This window comes from Pseudophryne corroboree, chromosome 12, assembly GCF_028390025.1.
Source record: "Pseudophryne corroboree isolate aPseCor3 chromosome 12, aPseCor3.hap2, whole genome shotgun sequence".
In the NCBI taxonomy this organism is placed as follows: domain Eukaryota; kingdom Metazoa; phylum Chordata; class Amphibia; order Anura; family Myobatrachidae; genus Pseudophryne; species Pseudophryne corroboree.
Window position 1 is genome coordinate 157,801,701 of NC_086455.1, and position 26,277 is coordinate 157,827,977.

At 47.5% G+C, this 26,277-nt stretch overlaps 1 protein-coding gene across 4 annotated transcripts in view; it reads right to left on the minus strand.

The window, feature by feature from the left end:
• Nucleotides 1-8,891: 8,891 nt before the first annotated feature.
• CEP128 (centrosomal protein 128) overlaps nt 8,892-26,277 on the minus strand; it is a 240,531-nt gene continuing 223,145 nt past the window's right edge. For all 4 annotated transcript variants that reach the window (XM_063948221.1, XM_063948219.1, XM_063948220.1 and 1 more), the window contains 2 exons: nt 17,340-17,448; nt 8,892-10,326 (listed from right to left, as the gene is read on the minus strand). In XM_063948221.1, the coding sequence (XP_063804291.1) occupies nt 10,241-10,326; nt 17,340-17,448 (195 nt within the window). In that variant the 3' untranslated portion in view covers nt 8,892-10,240. The remainder of the gene's footprint in view (nt 10,327-17,339; nt 17,449-26,277) is intronic.

Consider the following 26,277-nt stretch of genomic DNA (forward strand, 5'->3'; position numbering starts at 1 on the left):
CGCAGATTCGGCATACAGGATTGGATCCTGGTGACCACGGACGCCAGCCTGAGAGGCTGGGGAGCAGTCACACAAGGAAGAAACTTCCAGGGAGTGTGGACGAGCCTGGAAACGTCTCTTCACATAAACATTCTGGAACTAAGAGCAATCTACAATGCTCTAAGCCAGGCAGAACCTCTGCTTCAAGGAAAACCGGTGTTGATCCAGTCGGACAACATCACGGCAGTCGCCCATGTGAACAGACAGGGCGGCACAAGAAGCAGGAGTGCAATGGCAGAAGCTGCAAGGATTCTTCGCTGGGCAGAGAATCATGTGATAGCACTGTCAGCAGTGTTCATCCCGGGAGTGGACAACTGGGAAGCAGACTTCCTCAGCAGACACGACCTTCACCCGGGAGAGTGGGGACTTCATCCGGAAGTCTTCCACATGCTGGTAACCCGTTGGGAAAGACCAATGGTGGACATGATGGCGTCTCGCCTCAACAAAAAACTGGACAGGTATTGCGCCAGGTCAAGAGATCCGCAGGCAATAGCTGTGGACGCGCTGGTAACGCCTTGGGTGTACCAGTCGGTGTATGTGTTTCCTCCTCTGCCTCTCATACCAAAAGTATTGAGAATTATACGGCAAAGAGGCGTAAGAACGATACTAGTGGTTCCGGATTGGCCAAGAAGGACTTGGTACCCGGAACTTCAAGAGATGATCACGGAAGATCCGTGGCCTCTACCTCTAAGGAGGGACTTGCTTCAGCAGGGTCCCTGTCTGTTTCAAGACTTACCGCGGCTGCGTTTGACGGCATGGCGGTTGAACGCCGGATCCTAAAGGAAAAAGGCATGCCGGAAGAAGTCATTCCTACTTTGATTAAAGCAAGGAAGGAAGTAACCGTGCAACACTATCACCGCATTTGGCGAAGATATGTTGCGTGGTGCGAGGATCGGAGTGCTCCGACGGAGGAATTTCAACTGGGTCGATTCCTACATTTCCTGCAATCAGGATTGTCTATGGGTCTCAAATTGGGATCTATTAAGGTTCAAATTTCGGCCCTGTCGATTTTCTTTCAAAAAGAATTGGCTTCAGTTCCTGAAGTCCAGACTTTTGTTAAGGGAGTGCTGCATATACAGCCTCCTGTGGTGCCTCCAGTGGCACCGTGGGATCTCAATGTGGTTTTGGAATTTCTAAAATCTCATTGGTTTGAACCACTAAAAAAGGTGGATTTAAAATATCTCACATGGAAAGTGACCATGTTACTAGCCCTGGCTTCGGCCAGGAGAGTGTCAGAACTGGCAGCTTTATCTTACAAAAGCCCATATCTGATTTTCCATTCGGACAGGGCAGAACTGCGGACTCGTCCGCATTTTCTCCCTAAGGTGGTGTCAGCATTTCATCTGAACCAGCCTATTGTAGTGCCTGCGGCTACAAGTGACTTGGAGGACTCCAAGTTACTGGACGTTGTCAGAGCATTAAAAATATATATTGCAAGGACAGCTGGAGTCAGAAAATCTGACTCGTTGTTTATATTGTATGCACCCAACAAGATGGGTGCTCCTGCGTCTAAGCAGACGATTGCTCGTTGGATCTGTAGCACAATCCAACTTGCACATTCTGTGGCAGGCCTGCCACAGCCTAAATCTGTAAAGGCCCACTCCACAAGGAAGGTGGGCTCATCTTGGGCGGCTGCCCGAGGGGTCTCGGCATTACAACTTTGCCGAGCAGCTACGTGGTCAGGGGAGAACACGTTTGTAAAATTTTACAAATTTGATACTCTGGCTAAGGAGGACCTGGAGTTCTCTCATTCGGTGCTGCAGAGTCATCCGCACTCTCCCGCCCGTTTGGGAGCTTTGGTATAATCCCCATGGTCCTTTCAGGAACCCCAGCATCCACTAGGACGATAGAGAAAATAAGAATTTACTTACCGATAATTCTATTTCTCGGAGTCCGTAGTGGATGCTGGGCGCCCATCCCAAGTGCGGATTATCTGCAATAATTGTACATAGTTATTGTTAACTAATTCGGGTTATTGTTAGGAAGCCATCTTTCAGAGGCTCCTCTGTTATCATACTGTTAACTGGTTTTGATCACAAGTTGTACGGTGTGATTGGTGTGGCTGGTATGAGTCTTACCCGGGATTCAAAATTCCTCCCTTATTGTGTACGCTCGTCCGGGCACAGTACCTAACTGGCTTGGAGGAGGGTCATAGGGGGAGGAGCCAGTGCACACCACCTGATCGGAAAGCTTTACTTTTGTGCCCTGTCTCCTGCGGAGCCGCTATTCCCCATGGTCCTTTCAGGAACCCCAGCATCCACTACGGACTCCGAGAAATAGAATTATCGGTAAGTAAATTCTTATTATCTGTGTGCGAATGAGTCTCTGAGTCTGTATACAAAGTGCTACAATGTAGCAGATGCAGCTTTTTTTCCATTGCAGGTTTCTGCTCTGCTCAGTGTACAGCCTCAGTCACACACACACACACACACACACACACACACACACACACACACACACACACACACACACACAATATACAAGTGTCACATATCACATTACTCAGCACAGTCTCCTCATGTATCCTAGTTACATCACGTTGCGACTAAGATGCATTTCTGGCAGAAAGACGCAAAATAGAACCATGACGCTAGTAGATTGTCGAAAGGGGCTGTTTGTCATGACTGCAGCAAAGATGTGTGAGATTATCTGTAAAACGTTTTCTCTAGCTGGTCTTGTCCACTGCCAAGCTTTCTAATGTCAGACCTCTCCTCGAGAAGCTAGTGTGCCTGCCTTCGTGTTCTCCCAGGGGTGAGGGGAGAACCTGCACTGTCAGATGTGTAGAAGAAAACTGCCACCATCTGTGGTTGCCAAAGTGCTAATGCGAACACCACAAGGTACTCAAATCATCTGTGTTGTGTTGTGAAAGAGTACGTTGGCATGGGGGGGATGGGGGATTTCCAGCCAAGTAGATGTTACCTGCTGGTGTTCTTTAGAGAGGTTTTGTTACTGTTATATTGGGTTGTGTGGAGAAGTATTTAGGTACTCTCTGCAGACTGTTAAGGTGCCCATGTGTGGGCAGACCCGGCAGCTTGACCATATGTGGCCAGAACAGAGAAGTCTGGCTATCCATTGCTTGCTCCAGAACAGTTATTCTGTGTGGGTGATAACCATTATACTGCAGTTTCTGCCAGTCCTGATTTATTATGCTTACAGACCAGGATCCGTAGTTTTTTGTGGTCAGTTACATCTAAATTTACCTGGCTGTTTTAATGAGTGTGATACCGTTTACCAGCGTTTGAAATGCCGCCGGTCATATAACCAACTGCGTCATCCCAATGGAGGAGACGTACTTACCTTCCCCACCAACCCTAACACTCCCTCCTCGCAGCCTATCCCTCCCAGGTGGTGCTCCCCTACTGGTTCCCGTAGCCTAAACCTGACCTTCCCTCCCCCACTGCCTAGCCCTCACTCTCCCCGAGGTGCGTAAACCCCCCCCCCCTTCCCGCAGCCTAAACCTAACCCTTCCTCACACGCAGCCCAACCCTCCTCGGGGTGCCTAAACCTAACCTCCTTCCCGCAGTCTAATCCTAACCCGCAGCCTAACCCCCTCCCCGTAGCCTAACTCTTCCCGGTGGTGCCTAAACCTGTCACCCTGTTCCCACAGCCTAAACCTAACCCCCCTCCCCTGCAGCCTAGCCCTAACCCTTCCCGGGATGCCTAAACCTAACCCCCTCCCCGCAGTCTAAACCTAACCCTCCCTCACACGCAGCCTTACCCTCCTCGGGGTGCTTAAACATAACCTCCTCCCCGCAGCCTAAACCTAACCTGCAGCCTAACCCTCACAGAGGGTGCCTAAACCTAACCTGCCTCCCCGCAACCTAACCCTCCCCGGTGGTGCCTAAACCTATCACCCTGTTCCCACAGCCTAAACCTAACCCTCCCTCCTCTGCAGCCCTAGCCCTAACCCTTCCCGGGATGCCTAAACCTAACCCCCTCCCCACAGCCTAACCCTCCCTCCCCACAGCCTAGCCCTTAGCCTCCCCAGGATGTCTAACCCCCCCCCCCCTCCCCTCCCAAAATCTAACCCTCCCTCCCCCGCAGCCTAGCCCTTACCCTCCCCAGGATGCCTAAACACCTACCCCCCCGAGCCTAAACCAAACCCTCCCACCCCCGCAGCCCAGCCCTTACCCACCCCAGGATGCCTAAATCTGAATACCCTCCTCTCCCAGCCTAAACCTAACCCTCCCTCCCCTGCAGCCTAGCCCTAACCCTTCCCAGGGGGTGCCTAAACCTAACCCCCTCCCTGCAGCCTAAACCTAGGATCCCCCGGCATGCTTACAATCAGGATGTCAGGTTGGCATTTTGTATCGGGTTGGAGTTCCAGCGCCTGGATTTTGGCTTTGTGTCAGGATTCCGGAGCCTGGATTTTGATTGCCATCATTCTGGCCACCCGCATGTTGAATGTATCCCGTTTTACTGACTGAGTATATGGGCATTGTAAGATACTGCTAAACTGCACATAAACGTCCCATTCACAGGAAACAGTTATTAATGGGACTTTTTCTCTTCTTTACTCTTCTAATACTTTAGAGTTAAATAGTGTGGCATAGAATCTATGACATAGGGCATCTGGTGGTAGATACTGGCTGGAAGTGCCGTGGGCCTGTACATTATATAACGCTCCATGTGGTGCATACAGGGAAGGGAATCCTGGGTCTGTCTAGCATGGTGCAGATAGTAATGAGGACACTTGTGGCAGCCGGTGTAGAACCAGTGAGCAGTGCAGGTTCCCGCTTGCAGAACACAAACCCTCACATTAGTTGATCGGATACTTGCATTAGCATAAGGAAGTAATCAGGCTTAATTTCCTCATAGGAATTAATGGCTAAAATATGAGAGAACACTTAAATGGTGTGAAATAATACCTATTTATAGAAGAGTCACTCTGCAGAGTTCTAAGAGACGCTTGTGATGCGGGTGCTGCAGGACAACTTCCAAAATGTTCTAGTTCATTTCTTTATCTACATACTGTGTTACTTCTGTGTACTGTACTATTGTGTACTATGCAGCGCGTTATCTGGGGGTTTCCTTCTCATTTTCATTCAAGTCCTTAAATTAAACTCTTAACTAATCTGCAGCGGGGACACAGAGGCGAATAGCATTAAGGATTAGGGATTCTGAATTGGCTAATTACACCCCGTTGAGCCGATAGACATTAAGTAGAGCTTGGGGCCAGGTTATCGGACCCCAGCACGGCATGGTACTGGAGAGATAATCCTCCGGACAGACCAGTTCACACGAGATAGATCAATTCTGACCTCTATAGAATCCTGTGGGGAAAAAGGAAGACATCCGTATCCTTCTCAGGAGCTGCAGTACCTGGGAGTTGTGGTCCTTCTCTGCAGGACCTAGAACATTAACAGTAGGGAAGCCGGTAATACATAATATAGAGGGAGTGGCCGGTACTCCCAGGAGAGGGGGGAATTCAGGTAGCCGCGATAACACGCTTTCGCAGTAAAAACAGGGCTTTTATTGCAACTCGCGATAAGCGGCTATTCAATTGCCTGCGATAAATTACCAGACATAGTTCTCCAAAGGTTTACCGTAAAAGTCAATTCACCGTCCCTGAGCAGGTGATAAGATTGAGGGAAATCCCTATATTAAGGTAAAAAAGTCGGGATTTGATTCAGAACCCCTGGGACACCCCACTGAATGACTAATAAGGCACTTAGACGTTCTGAATTATTTTTAATTGGCCAATAATGATATGTCATTTTTGGAGTAAAAAAATGCAAATGCTGGAAATTGGTGTACAAGGTATGGGACAGGTATATTGGGGTGATGTATGAGTGGGGTAAGTGTTTTTAGGCTTGCAGGTGAGAGTAATTGTTTTTTTTTGTTTTTTTTCCAGAAATTGTTTGAAAGTGGCTTAAAATGACCCAAATATATATATATATATATATATATATATATATATATATATACTTGGACCCATTTGTATGTACCCCTAATTTAATACGATCACTTATTTTGCATAAAAACACTTACTTTTTGTAATTTTTTTTACTTTTTTAGAAAAATACATATAACAGCCATTTGAGCCTATTTAAGTACCCCAAATATTTTATTATGACCACTAATAGACTTCTATACTGTTTCCTATATTAGTTTGGCTTTTTTGGGGGGTACAGGCAGATTTCCCCTTTTTCTCCTACACTTTTCTCTGGTTTTGACGGCAAGAATTAACGCAAGATTCCAGTTTTCGCAAATTTGCAATTGAATAGAGCAAATTGTGGGAGTGTGCATACCGCGATAAGTCGCCTTTCACAGTAATTTTTTTATGTTTTACACATTACGGCAGACAGCGTCCCCCTTTTTACACATTACAGCAGACAGAATAGATAGAGAGACAGACAGACAGATAGATACTTACCATCTCTCCCCGCTGGCTCAGGCATTCAGGCTCCTCGGTGCTGGCAGATCCCGAGCAGGGAAGGAGGAGGAGAGAGGGGGACTGGAGCCGCAGCAGTGCTATATAATTGGTAGAGGCGCCACTGCAGCTGTCCCTCTCCTTCCTCATTGGCTGGCCGCCACCGCTGTGAATGCTGGGATGAGGGAAGCGCATCCCAGCATTCACAGCAACGCCGGCCAGCCCATGCGGTAGGAGAGGGACAGCTGCAGCGGCGCCGCTACCAATTACATAGCGCTGCTGCGGCTCCAGTCCCCCTCCCTCCTCTGTGTCCTCCCCTGATGCTGCTCCTCTCCTCTTCTCCTCCGGCGGCACACACAGCACAGGCGGCTTGTAATGAGTCAATTTGACTCATTACAAGCCTCTGACATAGTTGCTGGCCGTGCGCCCTCTGGGCGACTGCGCTGCGTGCCAGGGACACCTGGCACACATGTAGTTACGGCTCTGTCCTATATAATAAACTAGTGTCACTGCATCCTGTATTTCCTTGTAATTTACTTACATTTGAGCAAATAGTGTGCAGAAATGCTTTTGGAACAGTATGGTGATACAGAAGTTAGCATTGCTCTCTTGTATCACTTGGGTTTTGAGTTGATTCCCAGCCAGGTCCCCATCTGTGTGACATTTCTGTGTTCTCCCCACATCTGTGTGGCTTTTCTCCCGGTGTACTCCAGTAACGCAGGATATTATATTCTGGATGCCTCGTATACACATGCTCTTACACTAGAGGCACAGTGGCAGAGTTACTTTTGAGCTATGTACACACTATACAATTATTGGTCTGTGTATAGGAGTGAGCGTTTTGGCCAAACGCCGATAAACCGGTCCAGAAACGCCTGCTTTTAACAAATCACTCAGACTTGCCAGAAGATCTCAGCCAGAATTCCTCCATCATAGATAAAGGGAGGTACAGTGTCGGACTGTAGGGCCCACCGGGGGAATGCAGTGGTAGGGGCTCATGTTTAGGGGTGTGGCCAGTCCACATAGGGGGTGTGGCCTGCCACCTCATTGGTTTGACTAACCATTAGAGAGTGCAACGTCCGGGCCCCTTCATAAATATATACAGTAAATGCAGCTGCTGCATGCATGATAATTTAGCAGATTAATAACAGCAATGCACTGTAGCAAATACACCATAGTCCAGTATAAGGTAACATATGTATAATGTATAATTCAAGTGCACAGTCTGGAACCAGATCCTTAGAGCAGGAGGTGGTCACCCCAGGCAGTGGTTTCCCCTGTACCCCTGTGGGCCAGTCCAAGCCTGGGGTGTATTCAATTAGCGGGTAATTGCTGCGCCAAAGCAATTCAGTGTTTTCCATGCCTTATATCCCAATTTTTGGGCACGGGTAAAAGGCTGTTTAATTGAATAACCTGTCCCCGCGCCACAAGGATTTTAGGCTCCCCCCCCCACCCCCCACCCTCTGCACAGCACAGACTAAGATTCCAATGACTTCCTGGCTGCTAAATGTTGGGTGCATTATTCCCCATAAATTCTTCTGAATCCATCTACAAAAGCAATGCTCTTCCAGCGGTGTTTCCTGGCACGTGTGTGTCACCATAACAGGCTGTGGATGTGTCTGATGGTAATACTCACTACTGTCCACATGATGAGGAGTGTCTAGCATATAAGGTGTGCTTCTGTATTCTCTAACCCATCTCTAGTAGAAAGTTACACATAGTAGTATATGGAATACAGCGTACCTATACATTAATCCAGGTCAGTATATTTGCCCCAAGTTGATCGAGCCGACACTAAAGTATTGTCAGTGTGTTTTTTTTTTGGTGTGTATGGGCTGAGACATTATTAGCCGGTATGTAGTGACATCATATGATGTCACAAGGTGCAGGCCTATAGAGAGCAGAGGTACATGTGGGGGGGGTTTATAAAAGCTTGGCCATAGATAAAGTATCAACCATTCAGCTCATAACTGCAATGTTACAGGCTGTGTTTGAAAAATGTCAGGGGCTGACTGGTTGGTACTTTATCTCTCTCCAAGCTGTGCTAAACATCCCCCATGGTTTGGTTTCATGTTTGCCATTGAAGTGAGATCTTCTTCAGATGTAAAAGGCCCGATTTTCCAGCCTAGCTCCCTGTAACTGGCCACCTCATGCCTGCCTGGTGGACAGGGGGCCGAAACATCAGGGTCTCGGGATTTTCCATGAATCCTGCAGCAGGACTGGGGGGCTGGATGAACGACAACTGTCAGGATTTTGCCGCCAGTCTTCTGAGCGCCAGGATTCCGCGTGTCGGGATACTAACTACATCCCGGATGAACAACAGGCGCGAACAATCCTGAACCTGGGATTCATCTATATTACTGGGTAGATTGTGAGGTCTTACTTCAATTACTTCTATAATACTGACTGACTTCTTATGCTATTCCGGATTCCATCTATACAAACATCATATACATTATACACATAACGGAGAAGAAGCTGAAAAAATGTTATATATTTTTTTTAAATGATTTGTAGACGGGAGTTAAAAAAAATAATTTACAGAAATACATAAAAATTTAGTTAACAATATAAACATATTTCATATATTAAACAAGCAGCTTTGCAAAATAAGTCAGTACATATACAAGAGGCACATGATACAAGACTGTAGGTAGATCAGTAAGGGACAGAGTTATAGGATTGTGCAGGTAAGTTGTCCCACCTGTAACGTGTGCAGTGGGAGCTGGAGCGCACCATTCTGCACTTTGTATCTGGAAGAGACCATGCTGCAATGCAAGGGGTGAATACACATTTATGTTTGCATGCAGGGTAAATACTGGCTGCTTTTGAATGTAGCCCCCACATGCTGGGCAGCTGAAGGATTACACTGCAGTTTAGATTTGAGTTTGGACACGCCCCCTCTCACTGCACGTTACATCTGCCCCTCCTGCAGCGCAGCATGGTCTTACCCAGGTGCAACGTGACTTAGCTTTGCTCCCAGCTCAGCCCCAGCCTCATAATCTGTAACCTCTGCAGCAGGAGGCATGATTTGGAGCCAGTGGCATATGCACCACTATGGACATGTGAATTGTGCGGGTTTGTCTTCCATGATAAGGAGGAGGCACAGACATCAGTCGGTGTTGGTCTGTTCATTCCTTCAATCTTGGAATACGTTGGCGGAGAAGGGATGCGTTTCTGTCTTTGGCTTACCCTGCAGAGTATTAGGCTTCTCAATCAGGTCCTTCTGGAGCAGGGGATATAATGTATCTGTTGTGAATCTATCAGTGCTGGTTTTCACTTCCGACTGGTGAAGGGCGATTAACGTTCTGGACGCTACACGCCGCTTACATAATAATTACTACCATGGGATTGGAGATCGTTTTGATCCTGCAGCAAGTGACGCGGCTTACCCAGCGACCAATCAGGCCTAAGACGGGGGAAACCTCCGATTCCTGCATAGCCCAGAGGCTTGAGTGGATCCGCGTCAGACTGAACGCATAGTACTATACAGGGTGCAGCACCAATGTAATGACAGTCTAACCTGCCTTCCGGCTGCAGCAGAGGGGTGGAAGGGGTGCAGTTGGCTTCAGAAAATGAGTAGAACGATTTAGCAGAAACCCTTGCGATGTATGACTGAAGGAAAGGACAATACTGCAGGGAGCAGCACACTAGTTGTGCCTGTCCAGTGGATGTTACAGTTTTCATATAAAAATGTTAATAAACAATACATTGACGTTGGCGTTTCCAGTGAGAAGCATAATAACCCCTTGTATGGATAGTGCTGGACACCGGAGCTAGCACTCAGTGCGGTGAATAAGGCAATTGTTGGTATTACTGTACATGCCGTCAGGATGCAGCCTCGCTCAGTCTGAAGCTCGTCTTGTGGTCCTGCTGTCCCTCATAGCTTGGTGACAGTCCTCTCTTTACAGGAGCTGGGGAGAAGCAGAGACATGAAGCATTGATCATGTAAGGATGGTTCCTATAGTCTGAAGGCTTGTCTATCATTTACGTTCTGTGTTCTTCCTCTATTCATAGCTGGTGACCTTGGGGTAAATTTACTAAGGTGGGGGATTTTTAGAACTGGTGATGTTGCCCATAGCAACCAATCAGATTAGATCTATTATCTGCTAGAAGCAGCTAGATAAATGGTAAGTAGAATCTGATTGGTTGCCATGGGCAACATCACCAGTTCTAAAAATCTCCCACCTTAGTAAATTTACCCCCTTGTCGGTGGGTTAGCACTTTTATATGTATTGCCTACCCCCAAGCTGTGTCTATTCTCAGTCTGATCACATGTAAAGCGCGGCCCTTTAACCTCCTATTCTACATCCTCTCATCTAACTTATAGATTTTACTTTCAGTTCTTGGTGGAGAACATAAAACCTGCCACAGTATATTTAACATGACAGGATATAAAGAAGGAATGTCCTATCTCTTTATAACGTAATTTGTATCTGGGAGACCTCAGAGACTGTAGAGAGCCAACAGGCACAGCCCACCTACAACGTCTGTATAAACCCCCCAACACACACACACACACACACACACACACACACACACACACACACACACACACACACACACACACACACACACTACTACTGGGAAGAAATCCAGGAATGTGGCCTCACGTGATTATCTGTACTCCGCTAAAGAACCGGGGTCATACAGACCCTTTCACTGGGTCACCTCCCTGCCAGGAGTAGAATGGAATTGTGATATCTGCCCCAGTCTTCCCGAGCCGTGGAAGCAGTGACGGGAGATGTGGTTTACACACAGTTCATTGACTTGTCTCATTTTAACTCAAACACTGAAACTCTCACAACCATACTTCAGTGTTGTCATCTTGGTGTATTACATCAGAGCGGTGATCTAGGAAAGTTCAAGATTCCCAGAAAATCAGCGATTCCAAAAGTCTTATTAATTAACTTATTTTTCCAAACATAGATAAAAAGTTAATATAGTGGTGGATGCTCAATTAGATTAGTGATATCATTCAGGTGCTTGAAAGGGAGGGGTATTTCTGAGCAAGAAAAAAAAACACATTTTGTTTCCCCCAGCACACTGAATGATAGCAGTAACCAGATTTAAATCCCATACAATATCTTAGAAATAAAAAGTTGTCTATATATAAGCTATGTGTTATGCCCTTTATAAAAAAAAACAAAAAAACCTTGAATTATCTGTTTTGCATAAAATCGCCTGGTGGTCTTAATAATTTGGCCACTCAGTGTATATAGTTATTAAACAACACATAGAACTATTCACCCAATATAGCAAATCTTTCTGCAAAATTAATCCAATAGAGAGTCTCCCAATCCACTCTCCCTCCCATCAAACACAGTGGGCTGTAACTTCATGTGCCGGTTTCTCTGCTGTGCAGAATGGACACTGTATCAAGACACTGACACAACGGATGGCGTGGGATGCCGAGAGGTCTTGGAGGAAAACGAGAGATCACGGACCAGGGAAAGGATTTATATTCCAGCAGGGCGATGAGCCAGAGCTCACAGAAAAAGCGACAGTGGACGCAAATAGCTTCCTGGAGTGGCCAGACCTCAATCCCCTCCAGAATCTATGGAGTGATTTAATATTACAGTTCCAGCAATATTACAAAGAACAATGCGTGAGAAATGCAGCGTCCAGATGTGTAACGCTGGCAAGAGACCCCAATACATTCACAGCTGTACCTGCAGCTACAGGCCTTTCTAGGAAGCATCACACCAGCCAGGGGGAATATTTGCATTATTCAAAAGCTCCGTTGTTGTTGGTATTTTAATTTTTTTTTCTTATTTGACACTGATAACTATTTTGTGATACTCAGGGGGCAAGAACTCCATTTTAGTACTCACCATCTGGGAGGCGTTTCTATAGCTTGAGGGTGTAGACAGCGCTGTGACATGAGCAGACACATTATTCAAATTAAAACGTCTTTGTCCTCCCGCCCTATGTGCCCCTTCACCATCTTGGCCATCGGCTTAGCAGCAAGCCCATAAGAACTCCAAATAAAACACTAAGCCCATAACATCTCTGATACCAGCAGAGAGCAAGAAAACAGAGTGGAAGAAGTAGTGGGAACACAGTGACCCCCAGACGTATTTAGCAGTGCGTGACAAGAATCCTCTCATTCATCGTCTCTTGTGTGTATGGTAAAGCACCAGAAGGCCATTCCTATGCCATAAAGGAGGTGAACTAACAACATAGATCTGCGTTACATTAAGGTGGAAGGGAGGGTCATCATTTCTCAAAGTGAAATCAGCCCCCAAAACAGGGATAACAAGAGCTGGGTAAGATGGAATTTAAAATCCACCTTTGGGAAAACTGAAGGCCTGGTATGGAGGACAGTTCTGTCCTCATGAACAATCAGACTTGGTGATCTACCAGATAGGATATGCAAATATGAGCCAGCAAAGAGTCCAAGTGTAAAATCAAAAAGTCAAATGACTAAAATGGAGGTATCTGCACTGCAGAAAAGGACTAAGAGTAGTCCTTATATAACAACTGGCGGTTAAAATGTGGAGAACATCCTAAAGGGAATGCTAGCCACCTCCCAGATCATCCTGTAAGGAGGACAAGGAACATGCCAATTGGTGTCTTGTACCGATTTTTTTTCCACACCTCATGGTCATTTCTTAAAAGACTGTTCTTGATCATTGTCTGGCTGGCCTTTTCAGCGAGCCAATTGCCTCCATAGCCAAGCTGATAAATCCAAATTTTATGGTAAAAGGTGTGCCAGGACGTAGTAGGTTGTCTCCTCAGAAGCAGCTATCAAATTGGCTCCTTCAATCTGCTTTGAATGTTGGCATACCCTGAATATCTTGGCAATCCACTGCCACTAAAATCTATAAAAACCCACTTATTTGGTCTTCTTGCGCACCCAAGAAAGCATAGGAATTGGGTAGGAAAAAAAATACAACAGTCCTTACCAATGGACATCCAATAGGAACACCTGAGGGTCCCTGCTGTTGTACAGCAATGCATAATCAGGAGGTCCTCTAACAGACCCCTCCTGTCTAGATACTGAGTGAGACCACCAGATGGACTAATCCCCAAAATTAATGTAATGCCATCTTAATAGTCATCGTCCCAGCAACCACTACCTATTTCATCCAAATGAGTGAGTTTTTTCCATGTCCACGAAAGGGCTCTGGGGTCCTCCTTTTTGGTCCATCTATGCCACTTTCATAGTGTTCTCTAATTTAAGATGAAGAGGTCTGACCCATACGAGAAAAATAAGCAGGTAGAGTGTCTAGCACCAGTGTGAGCTCAAGAATTTGTACAGGCAGGTAAACCTTGGTAAGGCCTAAAGCTCTTGCAGACTAATGCGTCAACGCTCCTCACCCCTGCATCCGTGGTCATGATGGTCAAACCCCAACTCAAAGGGTCTCTACAGCCATGCTAAAGATTACTTTAGTTCCATACCGGAACAGAATAGACAAGTGAGCCACCAAAAAGGGTTTGTCCATGACCACTGAAGTCCAAGAGTGAATGCATTCCCTGCACCTATCTAAAGCAGGATACTATTCTTCACGTTTGCTTTGTGCTATGGAAGATAAATACTAGATAACAAAGCTTTGGCCTAACTTTGAATGGCCCAGCATTCAGTGTCAAAAAGAAGAACCAGAAAGAACACGCATTAGGCAGAGATGAGACTAGACATAAAAGTATCCAACCATGTGCTTCCAGGGTTGCCATTGTCAGCTATATTGGGTCAGAAGGAGAGAGCTAAGCTCTCGTGAATGGAAGGTCATCCATGCACAGACGACATGTATTGAGGGTTTGTGATAACCCTCCCAAAAATATGTTCTGCTCCATAGCATGGGAGCGGGATGCAGAAGTCCCATTCTGATCAGGCACATCTCTCCTAGGCCTTCCTCTAGGATGGGATGTGGAAAGAGAAGGCTGGGCAGAATGCCAAAAACGTCCATTGGTATAATGTCACACATGGGTGGGGTGTGGGGAGTACCGCAACAGATCACCGTAGCTAAATAAAGGCAGTACTCCACATAGTAAACATGGGGAGAGTACCCAAGCTGAATACATTAGTAAAATCAGTACTCACTATAATAAAATATGCAACGTACCAGACAGAATGCATTAGTTAAATTAAGCCAGGACATAATAACATTGCGAAAATATTAGCATAGGACACACTGGCTATATAAAGTCATAGCTCAACAATACAGTGGGGAGAGTACTGTGACAGGACACATTAGCGACATAAAGTCAGGACTCCCACTAATAACACAGGGATAGTGTCTATAACAGGAGAGAATGGGGACATAGCTACCTGCACTCTGCACCATTAATGTGGGAATTCTGGCGGATAGCCATGAATTTCAAACAGAAGTAAAAAGTTCTGAAACGCAGCTACAAGAATAGGTGGCCATCCCATGAGGACACAAATCAGAATTGGAGTAGCCTTCAGTGGAATTTGCTCCTGTTAAAGTGCCCTTTCTACCCCCAAAATATAGCAATGTCCCCCAGATTATTATCAGCATTATCAATTATAGGATAAAGGAGAAGAAACTGGTTTTATTGCATAACGTAAGTAAATAAAATAATAAAACCGCCAATGTGGGGAGTTTCTGTTTTACAGTATAACCAGCCTGATATCAGTCTAGATGAGCTCTCACTGGCTGCCTGACTGATACAGCCTCTCTTCTCCCCAGCAAAACAACCCCCTGCCCCTGACAGAGAACGTCACCTTCTCCACCACACCCACCCAGTGGGAGGGAGATGGGAGGAAGAGGCAGATACGGGGGAAGGGAAAGGTAAAAACCCTACAATGCCGGGAACAATAGCCAGTGACCGGTATATAGCGGCACACAGGACTATGAAAGCCCAGCTACTATAAGAGGAAGCATTGGTGCACTCCATCGTTTTCATATACAAGAGTTGACATAACTTGAGAAGAACCACGGGTTTCTATTAGATGTTTAACCACTGAACTGGCGTGGTAACATAGGTTGTGCCCACAGTCAGATGGGCTTTTACTGACACAGTCACATCCCATGTGCAGCCTGGATTTCCTCCTGGAGGTTTGGGCACAGAACACCATATGAATGGTATACTGCTAAATGTAACGTCAAGTGCAGAGAGGGGAACCGATGTTATGACGTTATGTGTGAGTGCAGAGATCAGCTGGGGGACGTTGAGCTGACACGCTCCACTGCACCCTGCATGAGGGATTAAGACTGGGCTGTGGGTGGTTGGGATCACTTGCCACAGAAGGATGTATTGCCAGTGAGCTTCAGAGGGAACAGTGGGCATACTGTAGGATCTATTACCACTGGGGTGGGGGTAATGCTATGGTAGATGCTAGAATCAAGTGGGCTAAGGGACCTTTTCCGTCTGGGGGAGGAGTTATGACACAAGGGGGAGGAGCTAGGCCAGCGGGATAGTTCCTCTACTATCCACGCCACCAACTATTACCTTTAGTAATCAGGTGGCGAGCGAAGCGGAGCGAGCCACCGAGCACGAAGCGTGGCGAGCGAAGCGAGCCCGCGAGGGTACTTTTCGGGTACCCTGTTCGCCCGTAGCTCCTCCCCCTGGTGACGTGTCTCCTCCCCTAGGTACGTCACAAGGTCCCTTCTCCCACTCCGATATAGAACCAACCGTAATGCTATAGGGTGATGGGATTATGCAGCAGGGGTGGGGGGAAATGCTACAGTAGGATCTACAAGGCAAAATGCTGTGAGGGTTTACTAGACATGCCAACAGGGCAGTGCTAAACGGGTGTGATACAGGACACCGGCGGTCGGGAAGCCGGCGGTCACATGACCGACACCAGCATCCCAACCATGAAAATGCCGACAGGGGGCGGGGTAATTATTTTACCCTTACCCTGTCTCTTCCCCTAACCTGCTCGGAGTGGCAGCTAGCGATAAGACACAGGGGGTGGTGGCTAGGGCTAACTCCCCACCCCCCCTAGTTCCTAACCCTCACAGTGTCCCCGATACTTATCTTCGGGGTGCCGGCGGCCAGTATTCCGGTATCGGTCACATGACTGCTGTGATGTTTACTTCATCCCGTGATAAACACCCCAATGGCATATTTGTTTTTATTTTTTAAAATATTAATGAGCTTTTAAACAGGTTTTTTTAACCTAATTAATAAAAATAAAAAAGAGACAATTTATGAGACATTTTTCAAAAACATTGAAGTGATTAATTCAGCTCCTAAACCGGTTCTTGTTAGGTGATCAGACTCGCTCTGCCTGGGGACAATTGCTCATGTGACAAGCTTGTGGCTGACGTGATGTCCAGTGCTGGACGCATGTATCTGCTGCTACTCCTGGGTGCAGGAACAGTCAGGGCAGAAGGTGCTGGGAAATCCAGCAGCTATTGGAGGATTGATCATAGCACGGGGACGGGTGACAGTTTCTCACATCGGCCGCCAAGCTGTGTTTTGCTATGTGCACTGGAAGTACTGTATACCAGCCACTGGCACTGGGCTCTACTTTCTATACTTGCCATCATAATAGGCTGTGCCGGTGTCTCTCTTGTAATCATGGAACCCTAGCAGTGCGTGTTTTCATGGTATCCACAGGAATAAAGAGTACCACCTGCAGATCTATTGTGTTAAACCTGTTCTCCAGCTAGATGATCTGGAAAACATGCACTGCCAGGGTTCCTGGAGAGCTGCGTTTGAGAAATACTACTCTGTATTGCACAATACACTGTACTCTCGCATAGTCATTAGGTGAACGAGAGACCACAGAAAGACCAGGACCTCATTCTGTTCCGTGCTGAGAACACTGTCAAAGTTCATTTGAAAAACCAGGTTAACGTATGTGAATGGATGATCTTGGGAACCGCTGGGCGCAGAAGATGGCCTGGGGCTCTGTCATTCTACCACGCGCACACGTCACTTATACACTCTGAATTGTCACCATAACCGTGGGCTGGAACACTTCCATGTAATGGGCCCTCTGGGAACTTACAGCCAGGATCTGAGCGCAGGGAGCTGGATAGGAAGCCGCTGTTTGTCCGTAGTGATGAGGACAGCGCAGTTAGCCGAGCGCTGTGGGCGTCCGCTTTCAATTTTTCCTCCTTTTAAAACAAAATGTGGTAAATTCAAAAAAAGCAAATCGCACTCATCTACTGCCAGGAGCAAATAGGTGGGTTACATACATGTAATGACATCAATAGATTGCACCTACAGGCATATAATATGCTCTTATATAAATATGCAATGGGCTCATTCAGATATATGAAATGGGCCTTCAGCAACTACAAGAGTTACTGAGCCCACTCCCTCCCTCCCTCCTCATCTGTGTCCTGGCGGGTTGAGCTCCCATCACGGGATTTCAGCCGACAGACTGCTGAACACAACGCCGGTATCATATACTCATCCGGTACACAGTGGGTTAACTGGATCAAAGCAATATTGCCTTCAGGAGCAAACGAGAGTCTGTGAAACAGTTGTGTTTTCCTCTCACGCTGGAACACGACTCTTGTTAATTATTTCACAGCGGCCAGGAGCGATTCTCCCCGTATTGTGTGTGTGGTGCTGTGTGCGCACCGCATCCACCGATTACTTCACTCTCCTAGATGTGTTCCTTGTTTACTACTGATTGATGAATGGGTGAGTTACACCAAGAAGAGGGCGACAGGAAATTATACATTTATAGTCATGACCCAAATATTTGTTTATTAAAAAAACTCCTTTTTGTGAGGGTCAGTACATTAGAGAGAGGAAGAATTAAGGGACAACAACTACTGCTTGTGCTCTAGTAGCCTAAGATTTCGGGAAGGTGGGGTGTATCAGACCACCATAGGCTGGTGTCAGACAACCTACAAGACACTGTGAAGGCGACAAAATGCAACTTTTTGATTTCAGTAGGTCATGGATTAACATTTCAGTGTAGAATTCTTATGTGATAAGAAAGAAGAAGGGGCAGAGCTGGGAGGGGGGGGGGGGTGCAAAATAGCAGGAAGAGGGCGGGGCAGGCTAGTGAAGTGCGGGACGGAGACTGAGGTCCAAAATACTAGTATAAAAATAACCAACAATGACATGAAACAGACGGTGAAGAGGCGGCTCTTTCCAGCTGGGTTTGTGGGACATGGCACTCACAAGGTAGTCATACATTGGTCATTGAGTAGTGGCTTCACGGACTGTTTGAAGACTGATGAGTCTGATATTTCCATAGATGTGAGCGGAGTCATGCATGGGATACGGTTATAAGCAGCTAGCATATTAGGTCATTGGAGCAGTGTAGAGGGTGACTAAGTATTGTTGGGTGAGGTCAAAACGCTGCAGGGCTTCTTTATTCTGAAACTAATCAGATGCCAGTAAAGGGACTGATAGAGAAGAGAGGCAGACGAGAAAGTGTGGGATGTGTAGTATCATGCATGATTGCAGGAGGAGGTTGCAGCATTCAGGAAGGAGGAAATCATAAGGACACTGATTGGGATCTTGGAGGTGTGTTGTGAGGGAAGGGATGTGCTTGGTAGATGTATAGCATTTGACCTTGTATAAACAGGATGACCTCTGTGGAATCCTGCAGAAGGTCTTGTTCTTCCCCATGATGGGAACTACAAAGTAATTCTTCTTTGGGGATCACTATGATGACATCCCAGCGGTCAGGAGATGGACGTCGGGATCCCGAGAGCCGGTTTACTGGCTGCAAGATCCCTTGCAGGCTGGTTGCGCTCACCATACTTCAGACTCGGTGGCCACCTTTGGTCGCCACAGGGTTATATTCCCCCTCGGGTGGCGGCGTTGGGATTTCAGCCGGTGGTCGGGATTCCGACCGCCGGTATTTCACCGGGTGTCAGGATTCGGGCAGCTGTATCCTGACACCCGGCCAAGTGAATCCCTCCCCTTTTTCGTTTAGAAAGGACCCTACAACCTGCTCCTCGTACCGGCGGGCGACTGTTAGGGGCGCAGTTTGTGTCTTGATGTCATTCATTGGATGTTTATCAACTGAACTTGTGATATTTTTTTCAAGAGCTAATATTTCACATGTCCAGGCCAGAGTTACTATATAATTCTTACACAGGCACAGAGCTAACTGATAACAGTGCAGGTCATGAAATGAGTATTGGTACCAGTGAGCAGACTGGGAATGGCCGTGGTAGGAATGAGGCCCACATAGGAGGTGATGTTACTGTGTGACTAGAAGTTTCCACAATGGAACTAATCCCCTAAGAGCAGGTGCCTGGAGGTATCTGATATGGTCGGTCTGTTGCTATGATATACTGCGTATGGGTTTGTTAAGAATAATCATATGTTAATTTAATATGGTGCAGAAAATAAGAATTTACTTACCGATAATTCTATTTCTCGTAGTCCGTAGTGGATGCTGGGGACTCCGTCAGGACCATGGGGGGCTAGCGGCTCCGCAGGAGACAGGGCACAAAAGTAAAAGCTTTAGGATCAGGTGGTGTGCACTGGCTCCTCCCCCCACGACCCCCCTCCAAGCCTCAGTTAGGATACCGTGCCCGGACGAGCGTACACAATAAGGAAGGATTTTGAATCCCGGGTAAGACGCATACCAGCCACACCAATCACACTGTACAACCTGTGATCTGAACCCAGTTAACAGCATGATAACAGCGGAGCATCTGAAAAGATGGCTCACAACAATAATAACCCGATTTTTGTAACAATAACTATGTACAAGTATTGCAGACAATCCGCACTTGGGATGGGCGCCCAGCATCCACTACGGACTACGAGAAATAGAATTATCGGTAAGTAAATTCTTATTTTCTCTGACGTCCTAAGGGACCATGGGGATTATACCAAAGCTCCCAAACGGGCGGGAGAGTGCGGATGACTCTGCAGCACCGAATGAGAGAACTCCAGGTCCTCCTCAGTCAGGGTGTGCCCCTGACCAAGTATCAGCTCGGCAAAGTTGTAAAGCCGAGACCCCTCGGGCAGCCGCCCAAGATGAGCCCACCTTCCTTGTGGAATGGGCATTTACATATTTTGGCTGTGGCAGGCCTGCCACAGAATGTGCAAGCTGAATTGTACTACACATCCAACTAGCAATCGTCTGCTTAGAAGCAAGAGCACCCAGTTTGTTGGGTGCATACAGGATAACAGCAAGTCAGTTTTCCTGACTCCAGCCGTCCTGGAAACTATATTTTCAGGGCCCTGACAACATCTAGCAACTTGGAGTCCTCCAAGTCCCTAGTAGCTGCAGGTACCACAATAAGCTGGTTCGGGTGAAACACTGACACCACCTTAGGGAGAAACTGGGGATGAGTCCGCAGCTCTGCCCTGTCCGAATGGACAATCAGATATGGGCTTTTTTGAGACAAACGCCGCCAATTCTGACACTCGCCTGGCCGAGGCCAGGGCCAACAGCATGGTCACTTTCCCTGTGAGATATTTCAAATCCACAGATTTGAGCGGTTTAAACCAATGTGATTTTAGGAATCCCAGAACTACGTTGAGATCCCACAGTGCCACTGGAGGCACAAAAGGGGGTTGTATATGCAGTACTCCCTTGACAAACTTCTGGACTTCAGGAACTGAAGCCAATTCTTTCTGGAAGAAAATCGACAGGGCCGAAATTTGAACCTTAATGGACCCCAATTTGAGGCCCATAGACACTCCTGTTTGCAGGAAATGCAGGAAACGACCGAGTTGAAATTTCTTCATGGGGCCTTCCTGGCCTCACACCACGCAACATATTTTCGCCACATGTGGTGATAATGTTGTGCGGTCACCTCCTTCCTGGCTTTGACCAGGGTAGGAATGACCTCTTCCGGAATGCCTTTTTCCCTTAGGATCCGGCGTTCAACCGCCATGCCGTCAAACGCAGCCGCGGTAAGTCTTGGAACAGACATGGTACTTGCTGAAGCAAGTCCCTTCTTAGCGGCAGAGGCCATGAGTCCTCTGTGAGCATCTCTTGAAGTTCCGGGTACCAAGTCCTTCTTGGCCAATCCGGAGCCACGAGTATAGTTCTTACTCCTCTACGTCTTATAATTCTCAATACCTTGGGTATGAGAAGCAGAGGAGGGAAGACATACACCGACTGGTACACCCACGGTGTTACCAGAACGTCCACAGCTATTGCCTGAGGGTCTTTTGACCTGGCGCAATACTTGTCCAGTTTTTTGTTCAGGCGGGACGCCATCATGTCCACCTTTGGTCTTTTCCAACGGTTCACAATCATGTGGAAGACTTCCCGATGAAGTCCCCACTCTCCCGGGTGGAGGTTGTGCCTGCTGAGGAAGTCTGCTTCCCAGTTGTCCACTCCCGGAATGAACACTGCTGACAGTGCTATCACATGATTTTCCGCCCAGCGAAAAATCCTTGCAGTTTCTGCCATTGCCCTCCTGCTTCTTGTGCCGCCCTGTCTGTTTACGTGGGCGACTGCCGTGATGTTGTCCCACTGGATCAATACCGGCTGACCTTGAAGCAGAGGTCTTGCTAAGCTTAGAGCATTGTAAATTGCCCTTAGCTCCAGTATATTTATGTGGAGAAAAATCTCCAGACTTGATCACACTCCCTGGAAATTTTTTCCCTGTGTGACTGCTCCCCAGCCTCTCAGGCTGGCCTCCGTGGTCACCAGCATCCAATCCTGAATGCCGAATCTGCGGCCCTCTAGAAGATGAGCACTCTGTAACCACCACAGGAGAGACACCCTTGTCCTTGGAGATAGGGTTATCCGCTGATGCATCTGAAAATGCGATCCGGACCATTTGTCCAGCAGATCCCACTGAAAAGTTCTTGCGTGGAATCTGCCGAATGGAATCGCTTCGTAATAAGCCACCATTTTTCCCAGGACTCTTGTGCAATGATGCACTGACACTTTTCCTGGTTTTAGGAGGTTCCTGACTAGCTCGGATAACTCCCTGGCTTTCTCCTCCGGGAGAAACACCTTTTTCTGGACTGTGTCCAGAACCATCCCTAGGAACAGCAGACGTGTCGTCGGAAACGGCTGCGATTTTGGATATTTAGAATCCACCCGTGCTGTCGTAGAACAACTTGAGATAGTGCTACTCCGACTTCCAACTGTTCTCTGGACCTTGCCCTTATCAGGAGATCGTCCAAGTAAGGGATAATTAAGACGCCTTTTCTTTGAAGAAGAATCATAATTTCGGCCATTACTTTGGTAAAGACCCAGGGTGCCGTGGACAATCCAAACGGCAGCGTCTGAAACTGATAGTGACAGTTCCGTACCACGAACCTGAGGTACCCTTGGTGAGAAGGGCAATTTGGGACATGGAGGTAAGCATCCTTGATGTCCAGGGACACCATATAGTCCCCTTCTTCCTGGTTCGCTATCACTGCTCTGAGTGACTCCATCTTGATTTGAACCTTTGTATGTAAGTGTTCAAAGATTTCCCATTTAGAATAGGTCTCACCAAGCCGTCTGGCTTCAGTACCACAATATAGTGTGGAATAATACCCCTTTCCTTGTTGTAGGAGGGGTACTTTGATTATCACCTGCTGGGAATACAGCTTGTGAATTGTTTCCAATACTGCCTCCCTGTCGGAGGAAGACGTTGGTAAAGCAGACATCAGGAGCCTGCGAGGGGGAGACGTCTCGAATCTCCAGTCTGTACCCCTGGGATACTACTTGTAGGATCCAGGGGTCCACTTGCGAGTGAGCCCACTACGCGCTGAAACTCTTGAGACGACCCCCCACCGCACTTGAGTCCGCTTGTACGGCCCCAGCGTCATGCTGAGGACTTGGCAGAAGCTGTGGAGGGCTTCTGTTCCTGGGAATGGGCTGCCTGCTGCAGTCTTCTTCCCTTTCCTCTATCCCTGGGCAGATATGACTGGCCTTTTGCCCGCTTGCCCTTATGGGGACGAAAGGACTGAGGCTGAAAAGACGGTGTCTTTTCCTGCTGAGATGTGATTTGGGGTAAAAAAAGGTGGATTTTCCAGCTGTTGCAGAGGCCACCAGGTCCGATGGACCGACCCCAAATAACTCCTCCCCTTTATACGGCAATACTTCCATGTGCCGTTTGGAATCTGCATCACCTGACCACTGTCGTGTCCATAAACATCTTCTGGCAGATATGGACATCGCACTTACTCTTGATGCCAGAGTGCAAATATCCCTCTGTGCATCTCGCATATATAGAAATGCATCCTTTAAATGCTCTATAGTCAATAAAATACTGTCCCTGTCAAAGGTATCAATATTTTCAGTCAGGGAATCCGACCAAGCCACCCCAGCGCTGCACATCCAGGCTGAGGCGATCGCTGGTCGCAGTATAACACCAGTATGTGTGTATATACCTTTTTAGGATATTTTCCAGTCTCTCAGCTGGCTCCTTGAGGGCGGCCCTATCTGGGGACGGTACCGCCACTTGTTTTGATAAGCGTGTGAGCGCCTTATCCACCCTAAAGGGTGTTTCCCAACGCGCCCTAACTTCTGGCGGGAAAGGGTATACCGCCAATAATTTTCTATCGGGGGAAACCCACGCATCATCACACACTTCATTTAATTTATCTGATTCAGGAAAAACTACAGGTAGTTTTTTCACACCCCACATAATACCCTTCTTGTGGTACTTGTAGTATCAGAAATATGTAACACCTCCTTCATTGCCCTTAACATGTAACGTGTGGCCCTAAAGGAAAATACGTTTGTTTCTTCACCGTCGACACTGGAGTCAGTGTCCGTGTCTGTGTCTGTCGACCGACTGAGGTAAATGAGCGTTTTACAGCCCCTGACGGTGTTTGAGACGCCTGGACAGGTACTAATTTGTTTGCCGGCCGTCTCATGTCGTCAACCGACCTTGCAGCGTGTTGACATTATCACGTAATTCCTTAAATAAGCCATCCATTCCGGTGTCGACTCCCTAGAGAGTGACATCACCATTTCAGGCAATTGCTCCGCCTCCTCACCAACATCGTCCTCATACATGTCGACACACACGTACCGACACACAGCACACACACAGGGAATGCTCTGATAGAGGACAGGACCCCACTAGCCCTTTGGGGAGACAGAGGGAGAGTTTGCCAGCACACACCAAAAACGCTATAATTATACAGGGACAACCTTTATATAAGTGTTTTTCCCTTATAGCATTTTAATATATATATATACATATCGCCAAATAAGTGCCCCCCCTCTCTGTTTTAACCCTGTTTCTGTAGTGCAGTGCAGGGGAGAGCCTGGGAGCCTTCCCACCAGCATTTCTGTGAGGGAAAATGGCGCTGTGTGCTGAGGAGAATAGGCCCCGCCCCCTTTTCGGCGGGCTTCTTCTCCCGTTTTTCTGAGACCTGGCAGGGGTTAAATACATCCATAGAGCCCCCAGGGGCTATATGTGATGTATTTTTAGCCAGAATAAGGTACTATCATTGCTGCCCAGGGCGCCCCCCCCCAGCGCCCTGCACCCTCAGTGACCGCTGCTATGAAGTGTGCTGACAACAATGGCGCACAGCTGCAGTGCTGTGCGCTACCTTATGAAGACTGAAGAGTCTTCTGCCGCCGTTTCTGGACCTTCACTTTTCGGCATCTGCAAGGGGGGTCGGCGGCGCGGCTCCGGGACGAACCCCAGGGTGAGACCTGTGTTCCGACTCCCTCTGGAGCTAATGGTGTCCAGTAGCCTAAGAAGCCAATCCATCCTGCACGCAGGTGAGTTCACTTCTCTCCCCTAAGTCCCTCGTAGCAGTGAGCCTGTTGCCAGCAGGACTCACTGAAAATAAAAAACCTAACAAACTTTTACTCTAAGCAGCTCTTTAGGAGAGCCACCTAGATTGCACCCTTCTCGGCCGGGCACAAAAATCTAACTGAGGCTTGGAGGGGGGTCGTGGGGGGAGGAGCCAGTGCACACCACCTGATCCTAAAGCTTTTACTTTTGTGCCCTGTCTCCTGCGGAGCCGCTAGCCCCCCATGGTCCTGACGGACTCCCCAGCATCCACTTAGGACGTCAGAGAAACATATGTTGAATGATTAGCATATAATAGGACCAAGATATAACGGACACTCTGCCGTGTCCGATTTCAGTGCTGGCTCTAGAACACTGGTGTACAGATTACCATGTAACGTGCCTCTTTGTTTGGCATGCAGTTTCATCAGAGGCTTGTGCACACTGGGCGCCATTCAGGTTGGATCGCAATCACAAAAATTAGTAAAAGGATGCAGGCGCATGGCGCAGTGCCCATCCTGCACATGAGCCCACATTTTCAGCGGGCGCCTGCAGAAAATGCGACCGCCTCTGCCCGTCAATAAGGCAGAGGCTTTGGTGGGCGGCGGCAACGCTCCATTTCCTATGCGGAGATGAAGCACTACGGTGGTGGGGAAATGGGGGCGGCGTCATCCAAATGGGGGGGCGTGACGTGGGTGTGATCGCGGCGGCTGTGTGACGTCACACACAGCCGCCGCGATCAGAAAGATGGCTGCGCTGTCAGGAGGCAACCCTACTTTCTGCGATCAAGCAGAAATTGTGGTGCGATCGCAATTTCTGCTAGGTCAAGTGGGAGGCGGCGGTCAGCATGCGATCACAAGGATTGCAATTTCTGCTCTCCTTACTGAATTAGGCCCATTGTCCAATCAAGGTTTCAGAATACTTTTACTTTCAATAGACATATCAAATACATATACTAAAAGAGGTTTTTCTGCTGTTTTACCCACTGAATTGGCATTGTAACCCAGATACAATGATGAAACAACTGGATCGTAATTAATCCAAAGTCTGGACATTTATAATGAGGAGTATCACACGTTAGGACACGTGCTTCTGATGAAACGGTGTGCTCAAATGGTGAAACGCGTTACGCAAGTGTCTATCATCACCTTCTATCCATAGGGTGGCACCACGTGCCTGCAGTATTGTACATTGGTAAGTAAACAACACATAAGTAGATTGACTAATTATAATAAAATCATCAATGAGCAATTCAGCTCTGACTTCTGGATTCTAATATTTTGGATTAAAGCAAAGTGTTTGTGCTGTGAT